The sequence below is a fragment of the Bicyclus anynana genome, chromosome 1 (assembly GCF_947172395.1).
Source record: "Bicyclus anynana chromosome 1, ilBicAnyn1.1, whole genome shotgun sequence".
In the NCBI taxonomy this organism is placed as follows: domain Eukaryota; kingdom Metazoa; phylum Arthropoda; class Insecta; order Lepidoptera; family Nymphalidae; genus Bicyclus; species Bicyclus anynana.
Window position 1 is genome coordinate 17,013,089 of NC_069083.1, and position 25,377 is coordinate 17,038,465.

At 34.2% G+C, this 25,377-nt stretch overlaps 3 protein-coding genes across 4 annotated transcripts in view; 2 read left to right on the plus strand and 1 right to left on the minus strand.

Moving 5' to 3' along the window:
* Positions 1-8,012, minus strand: part of LOC112051026 (beta-arrestin-1) — a 127,217-nt gene extending 119,205 nt beyond the window's left edge. Inside the window, exon 1 of the mRNA XM_024089487.2 lies at positions 7,682-8,012. The gene's annotated coding sequence lies outside the window, so the exon portion shown is untranslated. The remainder of the gene's footprint in view (positions 1-7,681) is intronic.
* Positions 8,013-10,001: 1,989 nt separating this feature from the next.
* Positions 10,002-16,840, plus strand: LOC112051021 (protein FAM8A1). Its single transcript, XM_024089481.2, has 4 exons — positions 10,002-10,453; positions 11,624-11,762; positions 12,359-12,485; positions 13,926-16,840. The coding sequence occupies exons 1-4, from the start codon at positions 10,153-10,155 to the stop codon at positions 14,247-14,249; spliced, it is 891 nt and encodes a 296-aa protein (XP_023945249.2). The 5' UTR covers positions 10,002-10,152; the 3' UTR covers positions 14,250-16,840.
* Positions 16,841-17,605: 765 nt separating this feature from the next.
* Positions 17,606-25,377, plus strand: part of LOC112050120 (ras-related protein Rab6) — a 35,019-nt gene continuing 27,247 nt past the window's right edge. Inside the window, exons 1-3 of one of the 2 annotated variants that reach the window (XM_024088273.2) lie at positions 17,606-18,046; positions 18,392-18,450; positions 21,257-21,416. In XM_024088273.2, coding sequence (XP_023944041.1) covers positions 17,977-18,046; positions 18,392-18,450; positions 21,257-21,416 — 289 coding nt within the window. In that variant the 5' untranslated portion in view covers positions 17,606-17,976. The remainder of the gene's footprint in view (positions 18,047-18,391; positions 18,451-21,256; positions 21,417-25,377) is intronic. The other variant, XM_024088274.2, reaches the window with a different exon arrangement.

The window sequence follows — 25,377 nt, forward strand, 5'->3', positions numbered from 1 at the left end:
CACTTTCGATGAATTTTAGTATTGAGATAAATTGGTAAGCCATGGGCTACTTTTTGTCGCAAAAATATAGTATAGTATAAGTTGATCCACGGGCTGAATTTTTAAAATGGCGCATAAATCGTAAGATAAATATTACTTTAGCGAAATTCAAGAAAAAGGGGTTGAAAACTCGTAATTTAGCTAATAGGTATAGTAATCCGTATAAAAACACTTTACTTCAGCTAAATTGTTATATAGTAGGTACTTATTTCAGAAGAGATATCAGATATAAAGGCACACCGCCCCAAGAGTCACATAGCTGATTGTGATAAATGAGCTTCAGGGAAACGTTCGCAGCGTTTAACCTGCTACGTGTTGCTATGAAAGCCTTTTTGTTTCTTATAATAAAGAGAAATTCTTCTCGAGGATTGATGATTTGCGAAAAAAACAACAAATAAAGAACATTTAAGTGACACAGCCAATAAATTAAACACAATAAATGAAGTTATCTATACTAATATTCTAAAGAGGTACTCGTAAAGTTTGTGGTGTTGTAGGAGATAATTTCTGGATGTACAGAACCGATTTTGAAAATTCTTTTACCACTAGAAAGCCACGATATTTGTGAGTATCATAGGCTATCCCTATTATCCCCGTATTCTCATGGAAACGGGAATTAAGCGGGTGAAACTGCGGGGTGACAGCTACTTTTTTAATATTTTCTGGTCACTTAAATCCCAAAAGTCAATTTAGACGCCACGACGACCGCCAAAGCACTGAGCTCCGCGGATCATAGCTACTCGTAGTTATCTATTTTATATTTTATAGAGGAAATATTTGATTGTTTGTTTGAGTTGAAGAGACTCTGAAACTATACTGGACCTATTTGAAAAGTTCTTTCACCATTAGGGTCCTACTTTATTGATGATGAACATAGGCTATATATTATTCCCGAATTATACGGGAACGGAAACTACGCAAGTGAAATCGCGGAGCGTCTAGTTAGTAATTATACATTTCAGAACTCAACGATGATTTCTAACTCTTCTCTCCATCAATATAGGCATCTACCAAATAAACGTATGACATCCCACAAGACTAGTTAATAACGATTCATAAACATTGAGCCTCTTCAAATATACGCATGTAATCCTGCAAAGCCTCGCCAATATTTGCCCAAACTCGATAAGCATGACGCATTACTTAGAACCGAAATAAGTACATTATCGAGTCCTAAATATAATTATCAGTTCATGATATACTTAAATATTTTTAGTATACCCATGTACCTACTTATGTACTATAAATCTATGATGTGATAGACTGCCTAGTACTTCTCTTGCCTATAATATTTTGATATTTAAATTATTAGAGGATGCTGTTTTTAATGAGAATTATGTAGCTCATACGTATGTTATATGTATATTTTTAATATACCTACTTACGTGTTCGTTCAAGTCACCAGCATAGCCAATGAAAGTGTTCTTTGTCTTATCGTTTATCATTTCACGTGTCTCAGAATTGTATTAAGACGTCATGAAAATACTAAATGACGTACAACACGACGGAAATGACGAACAAAATTACGTAATATGAAAAGAAATAAAAAAACAATAGGAATCGGAGGAGTATCAAGTTTTGTGTCAAGTGAATATGATATTTACGTATATTATAAAAATTGATTAAATCAATATGTGCTTCTTTAATTGCATATTTTATGAACATGCAATATAAGAAGTAAATATATGTATACAAACTTGTTTATCAGTGCAGGTAACGAAGATATATTAAAACCACTCTGCATTTTCACTAGCGTAGTATACATTTTTTGTGGTGAGAGGGAGGTTAGTGACCACACTACAAATCTATCTCTATGTCTAATTTCAACGAAATCCAATTAGTCATCAGATAATGATTTTACAAACAATACATAAAATACTTGTTAAGTATTCTAAAATTTTCGAATTTCCAGAGCATTATTATTATTTTACGTTCCGTAATCAAATGCAATGTTGAATGAAAAACTGGAAAAAGATGAACGAATACGTACTTAAGCGTTCACAGATCCGCATCGTACGATAATACTAAAATCCGTTTGATGCGATCATCAAACGGATTTTAGTATTATCTGTATAGAAAGTCATACAAGTGCGTCCACTGAACGGATCGCATCGAACGGATTTTATTTATCGTAAAATTAAAAATCCGTTTAATGCGTCCTATACGTACGACGCGGATCTGTGGATGCTTCCATTAGTCATTCTTATAGCAATGGTGTAAATACAGGAAATAGATATTAATATGAAAATAATAGTTTTTGGTTCATTATTAAATTTACCCGACTTAAGTATTTATTTTCTATGGTATCCAATTTACATCACGATCTATTCCAAACATATATTCGATACACGTGTAGTCTAAAACAAATACCTACAAAATCACTAGTAGATATTACTTACACATTTCGAGAGTCTCTGGGATAGATTATATTCTGGCCCTACAACCCTTCAACCCTTTCTTCGTAGGGTTAGGGCGAGATACAGGCTTTATCCCAGCTTACCGATTGTTTACTTAATGTTTTCCTTATCCTATAACAACCGCTTTATACCAACTGATATTAATCTATAGGCATACTCATATTATAAAGAGGTAATGTTTGTGAGTTTATAAGGTTGTAGAGGGCTCTGGATCTACTAAACCGATTTTGAAAATTCTGTAACCAATAGAAAGACACTTTGTTTGTGCATGTCGTAGGCCATATTTAAACCACGTTTTTCCATAAGAACAAAAAGTATACGGGTGAAACCACGCGGGCGTCTGCTAGTTCTGCAAGAAAAATCGTCTTTGTAAAACAGTATAAGAAATGTATTATACTGTTGTACCGGTTGTATACGATGAAATAATAATACATACTTATATATAGGGTGGTCGGGAGTATTTTTCATAACTCAAGGGTTATATTGTCTAAAGAAGTTGTGTTCTAATGTGAATATTTTCGGAGTAAAAAATATTTCTTTTGTAAATAGATTTTAAATTGTGTCCTTTAAATCCCATCTTTAAATTATGTGTGGAATTCAGTTTTTCACAAAACCCGCGGGAACCATGGATTTTTCCGGGATGCAAAGTAGCCTATGTGTTAATCCAGAGTAAAATCTATTTTCATTCCAAATTTCAGCCGCAGCGTAAAAGAGGAAAAAAAACATACTTACACACTTTCACACTTATACTGATGATGTGATGTAGCCAAACTTATTTTTTAATAAATATCATGAAGTAGCTTACTAGTGAGTGCCAGTTGCAATATCTCGTCGATATTGACAGTCTACTACGATAAGGTAAGTATTTTAAAATGCAAGGATAGATAAAGGCGTGTGTTACATATTGATCGGAATTATTTGAATAACTTTGTATGAAAACAAAGTTTTTTAGTTAAAAAAAAATAGTTATGCTCGGTTAAAAAATTAGTTCGGCTCCTATAAGTGGACTTGTCAACACTTTGAACTTATGGGAAATACTCCTCAACACCCTGTATAATATATGTATTATCCATTCAAATTTATCGCCATTGACTCACTAATCAGATAACCGGCCAAGCGGAGTGAGTCAGCTGTATTTGATAATTATCTTCTGAGAACAGCCACGTTGAACAGGCCAGTGTCAGTGATTAGTGGTTGGGAAACTTGGGAGATATCCTGGCAATTAATAAGCTCTTTGGCTCTTGACGTAATCGTTATCTTGAATACTACGAACTCATCATAATTAAATAATGCGGTCAAAATACTTCTCAGAACTCAACATGTTCCATGTTGAGGTTTTATATCGTATCTTAATTCGTAGCATTAACGTAAAAATATATTATCCACACTATCCCGCACTAGAAAGCGCAGTTTTGGTCGACCTACCACCAGTTGGACTGACGACATCAAGTGTCGCAGGAATTCGCTGGACGCAGGCGGCTCAGTATCGTGATGTTTGGGAGTCCCTACAAAAGGCCCGTCCTGCAGTGGACGTCCATCGGCTGATATGATGATGATGATGATGACATTATCCAGTATGCATACCAATTAACATGTGACCACCGATATATTAGTGCAGAGAGATAGACAAAAATGTCAGCCAATAAGCGGCACAACCGGAAATACCACTTACTCTTTCATTGCGTTAAAACGAAAGCGATATAGGACTAGGAACTTCGCTGCCATTGGTCGACTTTTGTCTATTTTTCTTCACGAGGTGTAACGTTGATTGCATGTTACTGGCCATTAAAGAACAAAAAGAGATAAAGGTCAATTTTTTTTCTCCAAGATCGATCTTTAAAGTCACTGAGGTTAATACCACTAAACGATGTGTATATAGCTCGAAAATACGAGCTTTGAATTCGTCTCTAACTCTCTCTATCTATAGTATCGGGTTTGACAGAGAGATAGAGACGAATCCGAAACTCACAATGTTGAGTTGTACTTGGTGATCGTATGGAATTTTACCACTGTCAAAATGGCAAAGATATCTTTCTGAAATTGGCACAAAAATGGCATGATATGATGACAAAATCGATTTTAAAATAACATCAAACCCAAATCAAAACTTTTTTACTTAACAGGTAGAAATTGGAGGGTGTATTAAGATCTGAATTCGTACATTGACGTAAAACGAATTTTAAAGTGAGCACGGGCTACCGGGGACATGGATATTGTAGTTAAGGGAGGGACGTAAAATAGGGAGAGAAATGCAACTGGGGTGGACAGGATACCTACAATCAGAGGTACAACGCACCCAACCGTAACGTACCTACATTATAATTCCATTTTCAATAGGTATTGAAAAATGTTCTTTTTATTTTCTGCAGCGCATTTTCCGTTGTGTATTCCACGTAGTAAAAGTATTTTTAAATTGAAACTAATTCTAATTTACATTTGTAAGTTTTGAATACATTTTGAATTAGTTATTCTAGTGGAACGCTAAAGATACAAGAATCGATATTTAACAGGCAATTGCGTAATATTCAAATTCTTTGGCCATATCTCCTGGAATTAAAAGGCTTTAGGCTGCGTTCAAGAGAAAGCACAAAAGAGCTAATGGGCTTTATAATTTGTCTCATTAAACAAACATTAGTGGCATCGCTCTCCAGTCAGCGATCACGTTATTGAATATAGAACCTGGGACTCTAACACAGAATCTCTGCCAGAGGGGGTCCGAGGACTGGATGAATAATAGAGGAACAACTGTTTCACTCACACCTCAGCCTACAGAACTGTTTAATTAGGCTTATACGGGCTGAGTACATTGAGTAAATTATTTAGTTTTTTTTATTCTTTACAAGTTAGTAGTTGACTACAATCTCCGTGATGATGCAATCTAAGATGGAAGCGGGCCAACTTGTTAGGAGTAGGATGAAACTCCACACCCCTTTCAATTACAGGTACACGACATTGTACCTACCGGAACGCTATATCGCTTGGCGGTACGTTTTTACCGGTAGGGTAGTTAGTAACTAGTCACGGCCGAAGCCTCCCACCAGCCAGACTTGGACCAACTAAGAAAACTTCAATCGGTGGTTGGAATCCACGTCCGAATGACTTAATTTAGACGTCGTCTTCGTTGAAATGTGGGAAAGCATTAAAATATTTTAATAAGCGCATAGCATCGCATTCAAAGTGGGTACTGTGACGTCACGATTCACGTCACCAAAGGGCGACGGGCAGTGAGTAAGTGTCCTGTAATGCAGCCGCGCGGCATGCGTCTGCGCAGTAAATATTAATTAGGACACTGAGCATCGGCTCTTTGAATCGTTGAACAGATAGTTGCGTAGATAGACAAATGGTTCAGTTCCGACTGTTGAAACTAGTACATATTAATGAAGAAGAACTTGAGTAGGTATTAAGTTATTTTAATAATAAAACTGACTAAAAACTTTGTTTGTTGCCGGTAGCTTTCATTCATTCAATTTTGATTTTATCGCTTGCTGCTGTACCAACTGGGTACAATTTACTTCGCCAAAGTCGCGTGGTAAGGAAGACACACTTTCATAGGTTGATCGGTGTAAACTGGGAATAAAGAATTGATTATAATTCAGCTTAATTTTGACACTATAAATAGCGGATTTTTTTTCTTTCGTCTTGTTAGTTAGGTTAACTGTCAAAGCGAAACTTAACTGGGTCTATTGGTCTTATTATATGTATAACTGGATAAAGTTTATGTTTGATGCTGATAGGTTGAATCCAGTTGGTTGCTCGTGTAACTGTGGTAGCTAATGGGGTGAAGTTGTCAAGTTGAATGAGTTGAAGCAAAGCAAGGTTGATATATTATGACCAATAGAAAACTGCCTTGTAGCAGCAACTAATTCAAATCCTCTAAGCCTCATTAAGTAAATTTTCAGAGCATGTTTAATTTTTTAGCTTTTAGCTTCACTGACTTTAGAACCAATTATACAGGAAATTCCTGATCAATGAATGAAGTATGGGAATTATTGTATTGACCTCGCCAAAGATCTAGTCCTTGTTTTAAAGTTGCAACATGGTAAACTGCACTAGTGTAATAGCCTCACTTACAACATGGTTTTGTATGCTGTGCAGTCATAAACATTTGAGATGCTGTATACTGCCATACAATATAGTTTTATTAATTTAATTGAAAATACTAATTTGATTACTATCTGTGAAAAATGAATCATCTTCCACAGATAGTAATTATATGCTGATTAGCAGCATAACTGTATGGTATGTTGACAGTAGGAATTTATCTAAGGTTTGGTTTTTTACATTCCAAGTAGTGAGCTCATCTAGTTTTACAAATAATACCTAATCTAATCTAATTTTTACCTTTATCTGCATAGAGGTAAAAATTACTTGTAAAACCAATAAAGGTCCAATGTAATATATGTATTTAAGTATAACCCTTCTTTTTAAAATAAATGTAAATATTAACACATGATTGTTAACTTATAAAAGTCTTCTCACACAAATTATTAAATAAATAAATATTCAGTCAATGATTTTATAGCAAAAAGCTTCAAACAACACCTTAAGAAGCTTTCGCTGAACTGCTGGATCAAGGGGTGGGTTGGGGGTTGATGGCGGTTTTCATTTTTTTATAATTTTTTTTGTGTTTTGTACATTGTTACAATTAAAAAAAAAAGGAGATACAAAAAATGATAGAAATGTAATATATTTAGGCTAAGTAAATAATTACTATTACAAAACATTGTTCAAACTTTGTACATTTAATTACAATTAACACTTTTTGAGTAATGTTGGTCATAATGGAGATTAATGAGTTAATGAAGAGACAATATAATAAGTTGTAAACACGGATTTTTTTTATAGTACTGGTGGCAATTCATACATGACATGTCTGACTAATATTTTATACAATCCTAAGGGAATTTAAACATTTATTTTTAATTTTTTTATTTGTGTATGGTATTGGATACTCTGAAGCATGACCTGGCAGCAGTGTGTGACCCACTTAATATACAGAGGCCAAAACACCCAAGGCGATCAGGACATGATACGCAGTTTTGAATCGGGAGGGCAAGCCAAAAGCATACTACAGCTTTAAGGTCAGGGTTAACTGTAATCGTCGCCTTATAAAATAGTATCGACAAAACATAAGCACTTGTTCTAAAACAAAACTTACGAATAACTTTACTTCGTACGTGTTTAAGTACGCAGTTGAATAAACTTATGAAAACATGAATACTCACGCGTAGCTGCCCACGTAACGAGTGTCTAGTTTTCTTTATTCTGTATCAACAGTCGCCCATCGCATTGTACTGGGCGAAAATACAGTAAATTATACCGACTGATCCAGCCACTATATCGCAATCACGACCAACATTAGTAAACACTCCACCGAAGTTAATGAATTATATCGCACGGGGGCTGGAGACTATATAAGATAAAAAACAAGCACGTAACATGCAATTTGGGTCCAAGTGAACAATCCCTTTGCTTTTACACTAATGTTCATTCACGCCACACTCCACAAAATCAAGGGAATATTGCGCACGCATCCGGTGGACGGATGACAAGTTAACTGACGTTTGTTTTTGACATTAGTGCCCTTGGTAACGACTTGCCAGAAAAAAAAACGATCCTAGACAAAGATAACTATTATCATAGACACTGATAGAGGAGACTAATGTGATATTGTATAACAATGCTTTGTCAGTGGACAGTAGAGATGGACTCTCAAATAAAATCGATACAGCATCAATCGTACAAAAACACGAAATCACTTTGATAAATTTCAAAAGAATATTGAATACAAACCTTAAGAATTTCAATCGCAATTCAACGCGGGAATGCTGCCTGCGTGATGGGCACCCTACCAAGGGCGGCAAATTTTGATAAATATTTTTAGGTATTAGTTTTAATTTTAATTTATTTTAATTTTGTAGTTGTAGTTGTATTGATATTTCCTTATATTTTATTTTTATGATAAGTTTAGCCTATTTATGTACCTACTTGATTAATAAATACAAACCGGTCAATAATATTATTTATTGTGCTATTTTTGTAAAAGTCTAAGAAAGGCGAGGCAAAGTTCGTTATGCTTCAATAATTAAATTAACGGGAAATATTAATAAGTTTCAACTAATTTTAGAGTCCTGTTAAAAAACATATAGTAAATACATACATATGTATTCAGAGAAATTTATAGAAAAAAATGTCATCTAAAGCTCCTGTTCCCACTTAAGTGGTGTTACACAATAATTATTTTGGATGTCAAAAGAGATATGCATTTTTAACTTAATTTCCGACTTCCGTGAAGATGAACAAGGAGTATATGGGCTATGAACGTCAAACTTAATAGTTATTGGCAGTGGCGTAGCGTGCCTTGGCGGGGCCCTGTATCAAAAGTTGGGGACCCAAATGTAGGGTAAAAATTTCTCACAAAAGAATCACTTTTCTGTCACTTAAATGACAGTAAATTAATCTATGAAGGATGTTTCCAACTTTTGAGCGCATGCTTAACCAGGAGTTAACTACATTTTCCTATTGCTTCCACACGTAAGGGGCCCCTGTAGTCCGGGGACCCGGTATCACTGATACGGCTGATACGGCGCTACGCCCGTGGTTGTTGGGCCAAAGATTTTGTACTAGTAGATATGTTACTAACACGTCAAAACTGAGACGCAGAATGGTGGCTCATTGTCTTAATTTCATTTAGCCGCATAGTAAACAACGAAATAATTTAAACAAAAAATACCTAAATATTGTCTATACTCACTATAGGATATTGTGGTAGATTCGGATAGTAGCAGTAGTAGTAATCAGACTGTTAAAAACATTGTTGAACGTAGATAGAATGTGGCGATTAAAAATGAATATAATATGTATAATATGTGGCGATTAAAAATGAATATAATATGTACAACATTTAATTGCTACAACACTTTGCCTTTGTAGTCAAAAATTTGAAAATTGTAAATTCAATAGATTACTCGCCTGCTGTACAAAACTAAGAATTTTTTTTGCATAGAGGCAGTTTAGATGCCTAGAAACTCTAATCACATTTTTATTTGGGAAAATAATCTCGTAATTGTAATATTTTTATAAAACAAAATTGTATTTTTATCACGTCACCTCTAACGCCAATCATAAACTGTAACGTCATTCGCTACAAGGCATCGGTTTGTGATTGGCGCTTGCGGTGATGTAATATAATCACATCACTGCAAACGCCAATCACGCTGTCATCTCTATGAATGACGTCACTTGCTAATGTGCTGTGTTTCGGCGGCAAAATTTTTACGTAGATATTTTTTCATTTATATTAATTTTTTTACTGCTTATTATTGACGGGACAATAAAATATAGCTTATAATACTTCCATAATTCAGTTTAAACACTGTATACAAAAGAGGCAAGTAGCCTATTATTGAACTGCTTAAATTGATATTTTATTGTAAAGTATAAAAATATCGATTTGAACATTATCGTTCGACATCCCTAGCATCACAAAGTATTTGACAATGACTATGACATGACATTAGTTTTATGTCAATTGTCAATATTTGACGTTACGGAAATTGAATTTGACATCTAAAGTTATAAGCAAAACATTTTTTTCTGAAATAAAACAACAAAACTGACGTGTACCTACTATTATTGAAACTATTCGAAAATTCGTCGTTTCGTCACATTAATGTAGTTTAATACTTTAACCACAATGTCGGAAACCGAGAGGCTTGTGGATATTGAAGAACCGCCGATGGAGACGTCGGAACGTGAACTCTACTTCAAGGCGTTGAGACTATGGATACAGCAAGCGCAAATGTATCAGAACCTATCGACATGTTTCCCTTACTATATGATGACGCTTCAAGGACTGCAGAGCAACACCACGAACGTTCCGCTTCTCAACAACAACTATCAGTTCCAAGGACAGCCATTGCCATTTCAAGTGCCAGGCCCTCCGAGACCGCCGGCAGAGAACCAGGGCCCCGCTGATCCGCAGGCACCAGCAGAAAGTATGACTTATTTTTTACTAACGGTTGCCTGCAATTGTGTTTTCAATTAATTCTATTTATCACAAATGCTACTGAAACTGTAGATTTTTCTAGGATAAAAAATAGACTATGTTCTGCTCAAGGTCCAAGGTACCAGAATGCAACAACATTGATTCATTGAGCTGCTTAGCTGTGAGAGACAGACTTATGTTCATAATATTAGTATGGATTGGAAGTAACTTTACATAGCAGATCTATTTAAATTCTTATTCTCTCATCTTTGTGTAATCTTTTTAAAACAAGAAATTTTAGTCAGCCACATTGTTTGTGAGTGTTTGATGCTATTTTATATTCCCATATTCCCATGGGAATGGGAACTATGTGGGTGAAGCTATGTTTTATTTACATCTACTGCTATTGGATACTTTTATGTGAATAACAGCAAGATGTAACAGCAAGGTACAGCTAGTAAAATGATAAATATGCTAAAGTGCTTTGAATACATAATAAATTAAACATAAATTATAAATTAACACCTTGAAAAACGCAACAATGGTTTTAATAAAAATATTTTAAAATGACTTGAGTATAATCCGAAGTGATGTAAAGTTGAGTTTAATTTCTTACATTCTACTTCTCTCTCTTAAGTAATTTGTCTTATCTCATTATTTTTTTGTGATCCATATTATTATTATTGAAATTAGCTTAAGATTATGTCAGTACAACTATAGAGATTTAACAAATTGACTGTCCATGCATTATTTGTAATGTATTTTGGATTTGGCTGTGATGTCCGTGCATTACATTGCATGCATTTGCCAATGTCTACTTAATGATGTTTCTTGTACTGGATGTGTGAGCTACAGCTTTGATTTTTTACAAATGTTCAAATAACAAAACAGGGAAAATGTATAATTATATAATGAAACATTATTGCACAAAATCACTAATGCAACTAGCAGCATGACGCCACTCACGCTGCCTAACAAAGAACTGAACTCAAATCATCAAATAACCTCTTTTTTTAATAATATTAATAATGAATATTGATACCACCTCAAGGAACTCGTAACACCGTCCAGATCCTGAGAATGGGCTGACAAACTTTTAGTTTTTATAAAATGAGCAGGTCTAGCTTATGCAGGCTCAGTTTCTATAAACATATTATTTTTTATTCATAATATTTTCCAGCAATTGCAAGATATGGAGGTTTTGAATATGTGATACCATCATTACATAAAAGAGTTTTGGCTGAGTTTATTGATTTTCTTCTGCTATTCATACTGAAGCTGATTGTAACATTCATAGCTGTGGACATGTTTGAAATGATGTAAGTGAAATGATTTCTATTCCTTATTTTTAAGTTGACTCTTGACTCAACTTAGGCCTACTGGATTTAAACAGAGTAACAATTTTATTCAAACAAGTACAGATGTTTTGTTCGGTATTTGGTAATATAGTATAACAAACACATGATTTTTTCTCTAATCTATTTATTTATATACATAACTGGAGGACAACCTCGACTTCATCTGTGTGGAAGTTAATGTAAACTTAAAACCCCTATTTTACTATTTCAAGGGTTGAATTTTAAAATTCTTGAATCACATCCCCATTATTTTTTTTATGATTTATGAACAAACTTTTAAAATTAAGAACTTTTCATACAAATTTTAAACCCCTATTTCGCCCCCTTCTATTTGTATTTTATGGTCAAAAAGTACTCTATATTTTGCTCCAAGGTCCCATTTAACATTATACCATAATTCATCTTGATCGGTACAGCCATTTAGCTGTGAAAAGGTATCAGACAGACAGACTTACTTTTGCATTTATATTATTAGTATAGATTAATTTTTAACAATGTTTTTTTAGAATTGTGTGAGGGATACCATGTAAAGTTCTTCACTATTATCTATATTTCAGTGACTTGGACAAGTTTGATTTCTATAAGTTCAGTGAGAACTATGATGACTACAAGTTTGCATTAGAACTCACATCAGAAATATTTGTACTGGAGATAATCTACAGAATTCTGGTGTGCCTATTTGAGGTATGATGTTATCAATACTTATAAATTAATATAAGAAGTAATGATTTTAAATTTGCATCTCACAGACTTCAGTCCCGTTGTGACCACGATCCATGCAACTGGGTCGAAATATCGACATTAAAAATCTTGTTGTCTTATCGTGAAATGTACCCGTTTAAATAATATTCGTAATATAAGAAGATTCAATGCAAGGCAAAGATTAGAACACAATTACTTATCTTCATCTTTTTAAATTGAGGTTATTTGTATAGACTAAGTCTATATTTACAAGTAAGTTATTATTTTACACAAAAACTTGTTTTTTATAAAATAAATCTGCTGTGAAGAGTACAGTCTGAAGACAGTGGTGCAATCAAATCAAAAAAATGGCCAAGGGTGTTGCCAGCCTGTAGTCTAGAAGAGGGTGGCAAGTTGATATATGTAAGGACGATGATAAAAAGGTTAAATATAAATTGTAGGTAGAGTCAAAAGTATGCAGCTTTATTGTAATTGTACCACTATATCTCTAGAGTGACTATGGACTATAGAAGTTGATTGATTGTCTTGGAACTTTTGTTGCATATTATTATTTTATCTCTAGAGGGCGTAGACCCCCTACCCCTCCTTGGCGTCACCTTTGGCTTTGGCTTGAGCGGTGACTGTAAAAAGTAAGCGTAATCTTAAAAAGATTACATCAGATTACATATGTTTGTTGCATATTTCGCATTACACAATGTTATCCACTTTGTCACGGTTTGGTGGTCAGAGCTAAACACTTCATTTACATGAAAGTTAAATACCTAGTAGCACATAAGTGCATCTTCGTATGTGAAAAGTAGCCAAGGTTTTGGAAAAATTAAATCTTAATTAGTTTAGTTACATAATTAGATTACAGCAGTTCAAAATTTACCTTATTCATTATGGATCTGAATAGGAGAACTGTGTCTATTGAAGCTTTATTTAGCTTTAAAAAAATTCATTTGGTTATGTTAATTCTATATTGTAGGAAATAGAAGTCTGACATTAAGTTGTCCTGACAACATTTGTCAGGACAACTTAATTAACAAATCAAGCTGTAATCAAAATAAGGCCCTAGAATGGCAGAAACCTTGAGTGGAGTCACGCACTTGTGAATGTTGTGTGTAGGGTTAAAGACGTCTTTGACAGTTAACTAACACTTTCCACTCAAGACACTCCCCGCCTATCCGAAGTAACCCATAAAGAATTACACAACGCCACGAGCATACTGAAGTCGACCGTACGACGAGCGCCTTATATCGCAAGTCGTTCCCGCCAATCGATCGCTACCCTTCTCTAAATCCCTACTCTTAACGAAAACAAGTCGCGCCAGCTATCGTCGGCACGAGCCAACACGAGATCGAGCGACGTCAATCCGTCTCAGACTATTATTTCCTACACTATGGTTATAATTGTACACATTATTTTTTTTTTATATTTCAGGCTTTTTGCCTCAGCGGTAGTGTGGGACGCACGGGCGGCGCGACTCCAGGCAAAGCCCTACTCGGCCTCCGTCTAGTCACAGCCACGGCCGTCGTACCAGTGGAAGGCAGACCCAGGGAGACAGTGCTCCTGTACCCCGGCAAACCCTTGAGCTTCCCCCTAGCGTTAGCCCGCTCCTTGATGAAGAACTTCCTAATATCTCTGTTGTTTCCTCTGTGCGTTGTTTTGTTCCTATTCCGCCATAATCGTACGGGCTACGATTTGTTGTGCGGTGTTATAGTTGTCGAGGAGAATATGTTTCCTCCAAGACGACACGCTCCGTAGATTTTGATATGCATATCTTTAATTTATTTATTACAGCCATACATGTTTTTTGAGGTACAATAGTGCAGTATTAATGTGGCATTGGCATATTGCTTTCATATATTTGGTATGGTGAGACTCAATATTGTTAAATATTGGGTTAATCATCTTCTACTTTGTGGAAGTTTATAATGGATTATAAATTATTTTTTGTTTTCATTTTGTATGGCACTTTGTTTTTTACGCCAGAATTTGTCCAGTGAAGTAATTACTAAAGGCATCGATCTTCTATTAAGAAGTGAATACACAATCAGCTACCAAAAAACCAAACACAACTTCTTGGCACTCAATTCAAGTAGTCGCAAATTCAACCAAATTCAACCTCAAACTCAATCTTTAAGGTTGAATTTGCTCTGAATTTGGGATCTTATTGAATATTGGACTATATTTATAGGCCTTTAGGTATAATTTTCTTTGCCAATAATTCTAAAACTGTCAAAGCATAATTGGCCACTTTTTAAGTGAAATTTTCTACATGATTGTGCGTCCTTTTATTATAAGACGTCAATGACTAAAGGCCATGCTTATTTCTGCCGCTTACCAACATTTCTGTGTTCTGGTTTGTTGCTGGTGTATTGACAACCCTGATGTTGATTGGTACAAAAAATGCTTTCTTGGCGATTTTTCAACATTTTCCGTGATAGAGCCGTAATAGTCCAGTGGATATGACCTTAGCCTTTGATTCAGAGGTGATAGTTAGGTACTGGACATGATTGAGTATCGGGTTGTGATTCAATATGACACTCATCATGCTAAAGTTTTGAAACTGATATGCTTTTAAATGAAAATTAAGTTCACTGAAAACTTGAATAACAACCATTTGGCTTGATTAACTCAAATTAATTCTTGCAGCTGGGAATTGCAACTATGTTGCTGCTTTAAACATTTCGTGCGTGTATAGGATTGGAATCAAATGTGTACCACCTGTTGTATGCTAGTTTATTTGCTTACACTGTTATCGACGACAATATTTTGTAGTAGTATTTTGTGTCAAGAGTTAAGAAAATGAAAGCCATTAAAGGCGCAGCGCAGCTGACTAGAAAACAGTTAAAGAGCTAAAACTGTACTTTCCAAATTCTCTTAACTGTGCCGGCAACTTGTTTGTGTCAAAAAAAGGCATTTATGGCTGAACTTGAATGGCGGTCTTATTGTCATTTGTGTAAGGCGCTGTCAATTTTAGTTCAGATTTTAGTCACGGGACTTCTGTCATGAAAAGGACTATAATTTATAGTCCCGCAAAATGGCAACTGACTGCGACGTTAGTTCCAGTTTTGGGCACCGGTTCTGAAAAGTTTGTGGCGTTTTCAGTGGTCTGCAACGATAAACCAACGCTATAAACTAATGCTATAAATGTACTGTAAAATAGGCTAGTTGACATTTTTTTTAAAAGGGTCTTAAATTGTTTATTATCATTCTACTAGATTGAAAAAAATTATCATATTTTTAGCGTCATGAATACAGGAAAATTTTAATTTTAAAATATTTTTTTGACAATGCGAACCAAAATGCTATTAGCCATGATGGTCTATAATATGTTATCTGTTTCATGACGTCACGTGTACACTAACCCATAACCAAACGTTTATTCCTTTAATGACGTTAAGTAACATCGTGACGTCACAAAATGGACGACAGCGTTTTTAAAGTTTGGAATAATTATAAAATACATAATTTTTACTATACGAAATTAATATTGCATAAAATCAATATAATATGAGTCAACTACCCTATTGTAATACCATTTGTGTATTATATTAGATGGTGGTATTAATAAATGGAAATTTATGAAGCAAATTCTTGCAATAATATGAGCTGGTTACACCAGCTTCTGTCAAGTGTCTGATAGCCTAATCACAAGTTATGTCCTTGTCAGTCGACATAAAGTAAAAAGTGACCAAACTTACAGTTAGACTATCCAACACAAAATATGGTGAACCCAGCCCTTAATGTGTAAAAACATTCTAATTTGTGCAATTGTGCGGCCACAGTAGCTAACATTATATAACCAAAGATTTTGATTCATCATTGATTTCACAATGTTTATTCAAAATTAAAATAATATTAGTACTAAGTATTTAGATGTAAAAGGCCATTTACATAGGCCTATTAAAAAACATTGGCTTTGTGTGTAATAGGTATCTTACATTCTTACCTATTAAAATATACATGTACAAATTTAAAAAAAATAGGATAAGATTAAAAAACTTCCTTACAATCATTAGAATAAATTATACCCTAATAAGAATTATATGCCTACAATAAAAAAAATGAAATAAGTGCAAAAAAAAAATCTTGTACAAACTTACTTTCTAAAAATTTGTATTGTTTTTTTCATGTTTTATTTTTATCTGTATTAAAAACAAGGTTGAAATGTGACTGATAAGAAAACCTATATGTTATGAAAATGTATAAAACAAACTATTCTGGTTAACTGTACCTACCTGTTAACTAGGTTATATTTAATTACTGAATGGTTACATGTTTTTGTGATAACTTTCAAAATATGATTTTGTACAGTTACCTATATTATTTTAATAAAGTTTTAAACATCACATTTTGGTTTAATTTGTAAAGCATCGAACTATTTCAATGGCAGTCTGTTAGAAATTGCTCTTGTACCGTTCGTTTCACTCTTGAAAATTTGCCGCGGTTCACGATATTACATGGACCTATTAAGACTAACTAAAATATTATTATTCTTGCATGTGCCCTATTGCTTCAAAAATCAAAAAAAATGGCCACACCTACTTAAATGTCAGTAAACATAGTAGTAACTTGAAATGACCTAATTAATTATAGTATAAACCTTAATACTTTTGTAATTCGGGCTTATTTGTAGGCCCATTTGTTTGTATACATGATTAAACAGTTTAAACGGTAAACAATGTTCAAAACCCGCGCTTGTTGACGCAGTTTCTTGGTATACGGATGTAGAGTCCTTTCCATGAAAGAAGTCCCGCGGCTAAAACCTAAACTAAAATTGTCAGTGCCTTGATATTATGACTACCATTACCAAATGACAATGAGCGCCATTAGGCCTAGTAGGGACTACGGACTACTTTAGTACATTAGTCGAGAACGAACGAATTTTGGGCGGTAAATTTAAAAATTGTTCGTAAGCGCCGCGTCTGGGGGACTTCTTTCATGAAAAGAACTATAGTTTGTAGAAGCCATATTTCTGTTTGCTTTACAGCTTTGAGTTCTGAGACTTATGAATTTTTTTATAATAATTCTGACAGTTCTCTGTCTACAGTATTTTCTTCCTCTAAAGTCTAATGTCAGTGTCACTGTCGTTGTCAAACTTCATTTGTATTGTCAAATTAGATGAAGGGTGCGTCTTCGTTCAAGAATAAATCAATTTAGGATAAAATTCATGAGCTTTATTAGGAATTTTTGGCGGAAATATAAGTTTATCATACAAAACTTTGTACACAAACTAACTAAACCAGTCAATATTGTGTGGAAAACTCGATTCAATATTTTAATGATGTCATTTTGCTGAGTTGGCTTTCGAATAGCGACTAGCGCCGTCAGTCTGCCGTAACGTGGCGGCGCTGCGCTCGTGTGCCTCGTCGTGTGTGCCTGCAGCAGGAGTGGTCGAAGAACTGTCATTGTTCATGTAGTTTTCTGTGATAAGAATTACTGTGAAATTATAGTTAAGCGAACTTAATTTAATCATACAATAACCATGTCTACGTCGGGTGAATTCGGTAATCCCTTGCGCAAGTTTAAGCTCGTATTCCTGGGCGAACAGAGCGGTGAGTCGAAATCAAATTGGCCAGGCAGCCGTACATCTTTAATTTATAGTTTTTGAATTTACGACACGTATATAGATTTGTCTAGACTTATCGAATTACTGACCTACATCGACCCACTTCGATTTGTGGGAACCTTGTCTTATGAAACATCGATTTTTATATCGCAATTATTGCCGATTACGCAGCACTAATGGAAGTACTAGGTAGACCCGAGATTATGAGTAACATCGCCGCTCGCTCCCGCAGTTCTCACGTTATTCTTTGCTCCCGTTAGCCAATGCATTCTTTGTTGGTAGGCTCGACGTAATTAGCCGGTGCAATGACCCAAAACTTGTGTTTTTTCAGTGGGAAAAACGTCGCTCATCACTAGGTTCATGTACGATAGTTTTGACAATACTTACCAGGTGAGTTTCACTGTACATACTATACTATTACTATTTTAAGTAAAGTAATATAATTTAACTAATATTAATCAACCTTTTTACTTCATATAAACATCAAGCTTGTGTTAGAAGTCTCTTTTAGTTTCTATGAGTGCCTAACTGCTTAGTTACTTATTCTCTAGATTTATTATGTATTAACCGACTTAAAACGGACTAGACAAATTGAGGAGGTTTCTCAATTTGACTGTATGTATATTTATTTTAATTTCTCAACTTATCTTAAATATTCAGAGATATGTAACATGAGATATACAAGAGGTAAATTAAATTAAATTCAACAATTTTGTTAAATGAAATGTTGATTAATATTGATTAATTTTTTGAAAGATATCATATTCATGAACATGCCCAATGTTAGGCCTTTCACCCTTTCTTATTGTGTTAGGAGGTAATATTGTAGTACTTCCTCCTTAACTCTAATGAATGCAGATTGAACCTGAGACTTCTCAGCTTTGAAAGTATAAAAGTATATCCATGATCCTTTTTACTAGTGTTATTAAATTCCTAAAAAATTGAATAAACATATTAATTAAGTATATGATATCCATTTGCATAGAATTTCATACCCTATTCCTCTCAAGAACATAGGAATTAATTTCAGATTTCAGTGTTTGACCCCACCCAGTAGTCCTACCATGCAACCAATAACATTACCTTGTGAAAAGAAATAGACAAATGCTTGTCAATCGTAGCTGAGTTTTCCTGGGTGTATATCTTTTGTCACAACAAAACTATGAAAGAGATTGCAATATTTCCAACTGCACTGCTATTGGTTGATAAATGTCTATTTGTCTTCACAAGATATTTTGGTAGTCACATGTTAGGCCTAATGGTTGGTCTATTGCAGCAATCACCAGCAAAGAAAAGCAATTTAGTATTCCGGTATGATGTTGTGTAATTATATGTAGATCTTCAAGCTACTACTAGCAATTTAGCCCACTTCCATCTTAGATTAAATCACCACTTACCATCAGGTGATATTGTAGTCAAGGGCTAACTTGTAAAAGAATGAACACATACTTTTAAATTAAAGTGTTCTTCAGATAGCATGGGTACAGCAACAGTTGTCTTAAGACGTCCATAATATGTACTATTATCGTGAATCGCAGCAAACTTTCAAGAGTGAAATTTGCACGCCTTGAAGGCTAAAATATTGTACATATAAATTTGTATGTTATCTTTTGTAACCACATGTTTTGAGCAAATAAAATGATGATTTCATTTCATTTGATTTGAGTGAAACGAACTGTCACCATACCCATGCTATCTGAAAAACACTTTAGTGGAGGAATACTGATTATGTTTTAAAAGAAGACATGCCTTATATTCTTATTTAAATATTATGATGAAATAGAAAATGAAAAACCACTGAAACTATCAGCCGATTTTACACATAAATAACTTTTATTGTTGTTGGAGTAATAATAAAAGCTGATTAGTGATAACACAATGTTTTGGTGATAAGGATAAAGCAATAGACATTTGTTTTATTAATTGCATATTTATGTTTGAGTACTGTGTAACAATTAACTATTATGAATTACTAGCTGACGCCGCGCGGTTTCACCCGCGTGGTTTCCATTCCTGTAGGAATACTGGGATAATATATAGCTTATAACCTTCCTTGATAAATGGGCTATCTAACACTGAAAGAATTTTTCATATTGGACTAGTAGTTTCTGAGATTAGCGTGTTCAACCAAAAAAATAAGCAAACTTTTCAGCTTTATATAGTATAGATTTTCTCCCAAACCTCAACACATCCATTGTTATGGTCTAGGAGTGAGTAGTAATGGGTTTGATGCCTATCTGTTAGATTTTTGTTGTACACACTTCAATCACATTCTACTACCAATTGGGATGATGACAAGATTTAAATATATTGATTTTTATGAGACATTTGGGTAAATAAGGTCAATATGAATACATAAAAAACTAAGACTGTCTGGATGTTTATAAAAATATATAAATAAGATTATGAAATTTCGAAATAGATTAAAAATCTTTTGTAATGCAATAAAAATTAGATGAATATTCGTAAATTTTTAGAGATTTTAAATGTTACTTGTACAATATTGCTATTAGCATACTCTTAATTTATATACAATTTAAAAAACTTCATTATCCCTATTGAAGAGGAATTTTGATCACATTAAGTATAGGTATTGCAGATATGCTTTAAACTTTTTTGAAGCCATTATATTTTGTTGTTATTGCCACTACTATTTATATATATTTATATTATCACTTCTCATTCAAAATATATGTATATTGTACATATATGCATACATACATAAACATATAGCTGATTGAGGAATAAAATAACCATTTCGTTGTCTGAGAGATATGTATTGTATTTAAACAGTTGTTATTATCGCTGTAGACAAATTCACACTAAAGACACATTTATATATAAAACATAACTTGAAAAATATGTAAAACTTACTTCTTTTATGAATTTATAATTATGTGATTTTGCATCTTAAACTCATAATTTTTTCATGTAAATGTTAGATTAAGATATGTTGAATCAATCAAATCAAACTTCTTAACCGCAGATGCTTGCTCGCTTGAAAGATTTGTATTTTTGTATGTAATACATAAATTCAAAACTACTGGGCCAATATGAAAAATTCTTTCACCAATAGAAAGCTACATTATCAGGCAGTAACGACTGAAAAGACAGACAGACTCTTACTTTTGCATTTATGTTTCAAGTTAGTATGGATTATAAACAAGAACTTAATAGAGATGTGTTATTCCAACAGGCAACTATCGGTATAGACTTCCTCTCGAAGACAATGTATCTGGAGGACCGTACAGTGAGACTGCAGCTGTGGGACACGGCGGGACAGGAGCGGTTCCGCTCACTCATACCTTCCTACATCAGGGACTCCACCGTTGCAGTAGTTGTCTACGACATCACCAGTAAGTAATATTATATTAATATTGTTAGAAACATTATATACTTAAATCATCAATCTCCTATCAGCACAATCAGCAACCAAAAAACGTCCTCAGTCAATGAGTGCCAAACACAACTTCTTGGCACACAATTCAAGTAGTTGCATTTGTAAATTCAAACTTAAATTTAATCCTTAAGGTTTGTAAAGCATTTGCTCTGAATTTGGGATTTAATTGAATATTGGACTATATTTTAAGGCCTTTAGGTATAATTTTCTTTACCAATAATTTTAAAACTGTCAAAGCGAAATTGGCCAGTTTTTAAGTGAAATTTATTACATGAAATTTTCTACGTGCGTCCTTTTATTATAAGAGGTCAATGACTTAAATGTAAAGATTATCTAATTTACGACAGTTTCCAAAAATCACAGACAATAATGTAAAACATAGTAGGTATGTATTAAAATGTACGTACCTACTTACACCCTAGTCTAGGAGAAATTTTTAAATATTTTTAAATCTTAATACAAATCATCTTTGTTTGAAATACAAAACGTATATGTTTTTAAAAGCCTAGCACATTTATTTCATACATAAATGCAGTGATGAATTATTTAGTTACGATACAAAACACATGAAACTTTTTATAGTTTCTACTTTACCGCCTAGGAGCTTAGATAACTGTAGCTCTAGCAGCATTCTACGTCTGAGAAAGTCGTAATTTAATTTTTTGGTAGCATCCAACTAGCGAAGGCCCGTGACTCTGTGAAATACTGAATTTTTTTTTCGGACAACTCTCATTTAATCTAGATGAAATGGAATCTATAAATATTTTTCTATGGCATAAAAAGTAGCCTACGTTGGTTGTTAGTCAAGGGCCCTACCAATCTATATCCATTTCAAATATCATAATATTTTTTATTATTCAGTAGTTGTTGCGTGAAAGAGTAACATACAAACTTTCGCGTTTTTAATGTTGGTAGGGACCAATTATTATTTTTAACCGACTTCAAAAAAGAGGAGGTTCTCAATGTGATCGGTATTTTTTTGACATGAAAAACATTAATTGTGCAAAAAAGGAAATTGTAAATAGTTTGTTAAACGCTTATTGTACTTTTATGTGTTTTTATTTACTTGCTATGAATCATAAATATTATTTATTTTCGGTTTAATTTTCACGATTTGATAACTGATAAATCATGATGATTATGTCATTAGATCTTTTAGAATCTTTTAGCTTTAGCTACTTCACTGAGTGATGGATAAATAATCTTACGTTACGTAGTTTATTAAATAAATACCAAATGTACTCAGTAGCTTTCATTTCTTAGAATACAAGCCACTGAGAGCAATGAGATGTATGTACGAATATATGATTTATAGATATAGCAAAGTGATTGCAGGTATTTGAAGAACTTTTGATATTATTATACACTGTAAAACGACATCCAAATCTATCAATTCTAAGTTTTGTTATTCTTATTTAATTTATATTCCTCTTTACAAATGGTTTCGTGTGTAATTGTATGCAAATGCAAGATTCCGATTTCGTTTAGCTGTACTTCTCGTAAGAGGTAATTGCTTGACGAAAGAACGCCGATTAAGAGCTTAATTTAATTTAAATTTATGTCATGAGTCATCCTTAGAATAGTGGTTACGTCACCTCTATTGACATTACCACTAGAGCTAGAGTCTAGTCAAACCTGTTACTGTTGCACCCGCTATTCGCTAAGAGTTTCTCATCCGCTCGGATGGACGGGTGTAACCTCAGTGTAACATTACGTGACCGTGTGGTGTAACGTTACACCGCCATCTCGCTATCCACCGACGAGCCGTATGACCGCGCATAAATAAACTACCTACGTGAGATAACTCCGTAGAGTCACGCCGCTGAGAGATACCTTGATTATAGTGTCAACTTAAAGAAGCTAAGACTGATAGGACTCAACATTGTTTTTTTTTTACTTGACTGTGTTAGGAGTAGGTACGACAATAGACCAAAGGGGCGGGGATCGAACCACTACCCCTCGGAGTCCGACCGCTCTTACCGTTAAGCTATTGAGGCTATAAATTGTCACTTTATTTAATTAGTCCTCTAATTTGGTGGTAGAAGACAGATCTCCTCTCTGCAACAAAACACGAAGATTTGGAGCTTAGATCATTCTGTAGCGCTATTCTGTAACGATGTGTGATGTCGAACTCGGCAGCATTAGTCTCGATTTCATCTTTACTCCTCTTTGTTTAACACGATACAATAGATAGCAAAAGAATGAGATCAATTCGAAACTCACATTATCGCGTTTCTAATTGATCTCATTCTGGAAAACCATCGTTCCAAATAGCGCTACTGATGTTGTGTCATTCATCACCATTTACATTTGATAGTGACACATATCAAATGTAAATGGTGATGAACGAGACGACGGCTTAAAGTTCTCTTATAATTAAATTCTATAAGATAAGTAAAATTAGTTAGATATTAACAGTAGATTATTTATTAATCCACGACTCAAGCTATCTCTACGGAATTTCACTATAATTCAACTTACGTTTCTTCAGCGATAAAAACTAAAATTCTCCAAAAATTTTCTACTTCCAAATAAAATAACATTACAGACTGAAAATGAACTTTTGCATTGTTGTTATATGCGACCCAGAGGGCCGGTATTTTGACAGAATGAGACGTGCCACTTTTTTATATCTCGCAGTTTGTGGCGCTACGGTTCGTTGGAAAACAATTTCGGTGTCCGGAACGTATTATTTACCCGTACGACTTCGTTCCGTATTCAAAGACGACGTAAAATATGTGCATGTGACTTTCACAACGTCCTTCGCGATGTCGGAAGGACTTTATTACATGTATTAAAAGGCGTACAGACATCCGATATCGCAGTCAGGTTGGGTTTCGTATTCGAATTTTTGTCTCTGAAAATCTATTGTAGGATTATTATATAACCACTAGCGGATGCCCGCGACTTCGTCCGCGTGAAACTCGATGTAAACTTTCAACTACCGCTACCCTACCCCTACCCTACCCCTACCCTACCCCTACCCTACCCTACCCCTACCCTACCCCTACCCTACCCTTACCCTACCCCTACCCCTACCCTACCCCTACCCTACCCTACCCCTACCCTACCCCTACCCTACCTCTACCCTACCCCAACCCTACCCCTACCCTACCCTACCCCTACCCCGTTTTCTAATTATTATTAATATGAACTTTATACAATAACAATAAAGCTCAAATTGACTACGTTTTAGTTACAAATCATTTGTATGTATAGTTTTTAATTAACAAATAAAATATAAGGGTTGATCTTAGAGGGGTGAAAATTTAGGGTTGTATGTATTTTTGTATGCTGTGTCATAAAAAAATAAAAACGAAAAATTTTGCCTAAAAAATAAAAAAAAAAATTTAGGGGTGGACTACCCTTAACATTTAGGGGTTTGAAAAATAGATGTTGGCCGATTCTCAGACCTACTAAATATGCACAAAAAATTTCATCAAAATCGGTCTAGCCGTTTCGGAGGAGTTCAATGTCGAACACCGCGACACGAGAATTTTATATATTAGATCTATAATAAATTTCCAAACAGGATATACGTAGCAAGTATCAAACTAGACTAGAGATTTGTTCTTATTATGTTCAAATGTTTTATTTTTCTTCTTAAGAAATAGATATTTTTTTATGATCTCAATAAAGACTATATGTTTATTATTATACCATCTCATAATTTAGTTACCTATTACTTGTAATAATACGTCAGTGAGGCAATTTTTATCATTTTATGGAGTAAGACTTCCAAATAACACGGTCTTATCTTGTAAGCTACTTATCTGTAATTAAGGACTTTCAAATTGGGCATTAATTGTGCATGATCGTATCAGAAATGAGGAGATCCTTCCAAAGTTAAGGTTCAACGAGTAACAAGGTGATGTGACCATGGATAGGAATAATGTTGCATAGAAATCATAGAAATG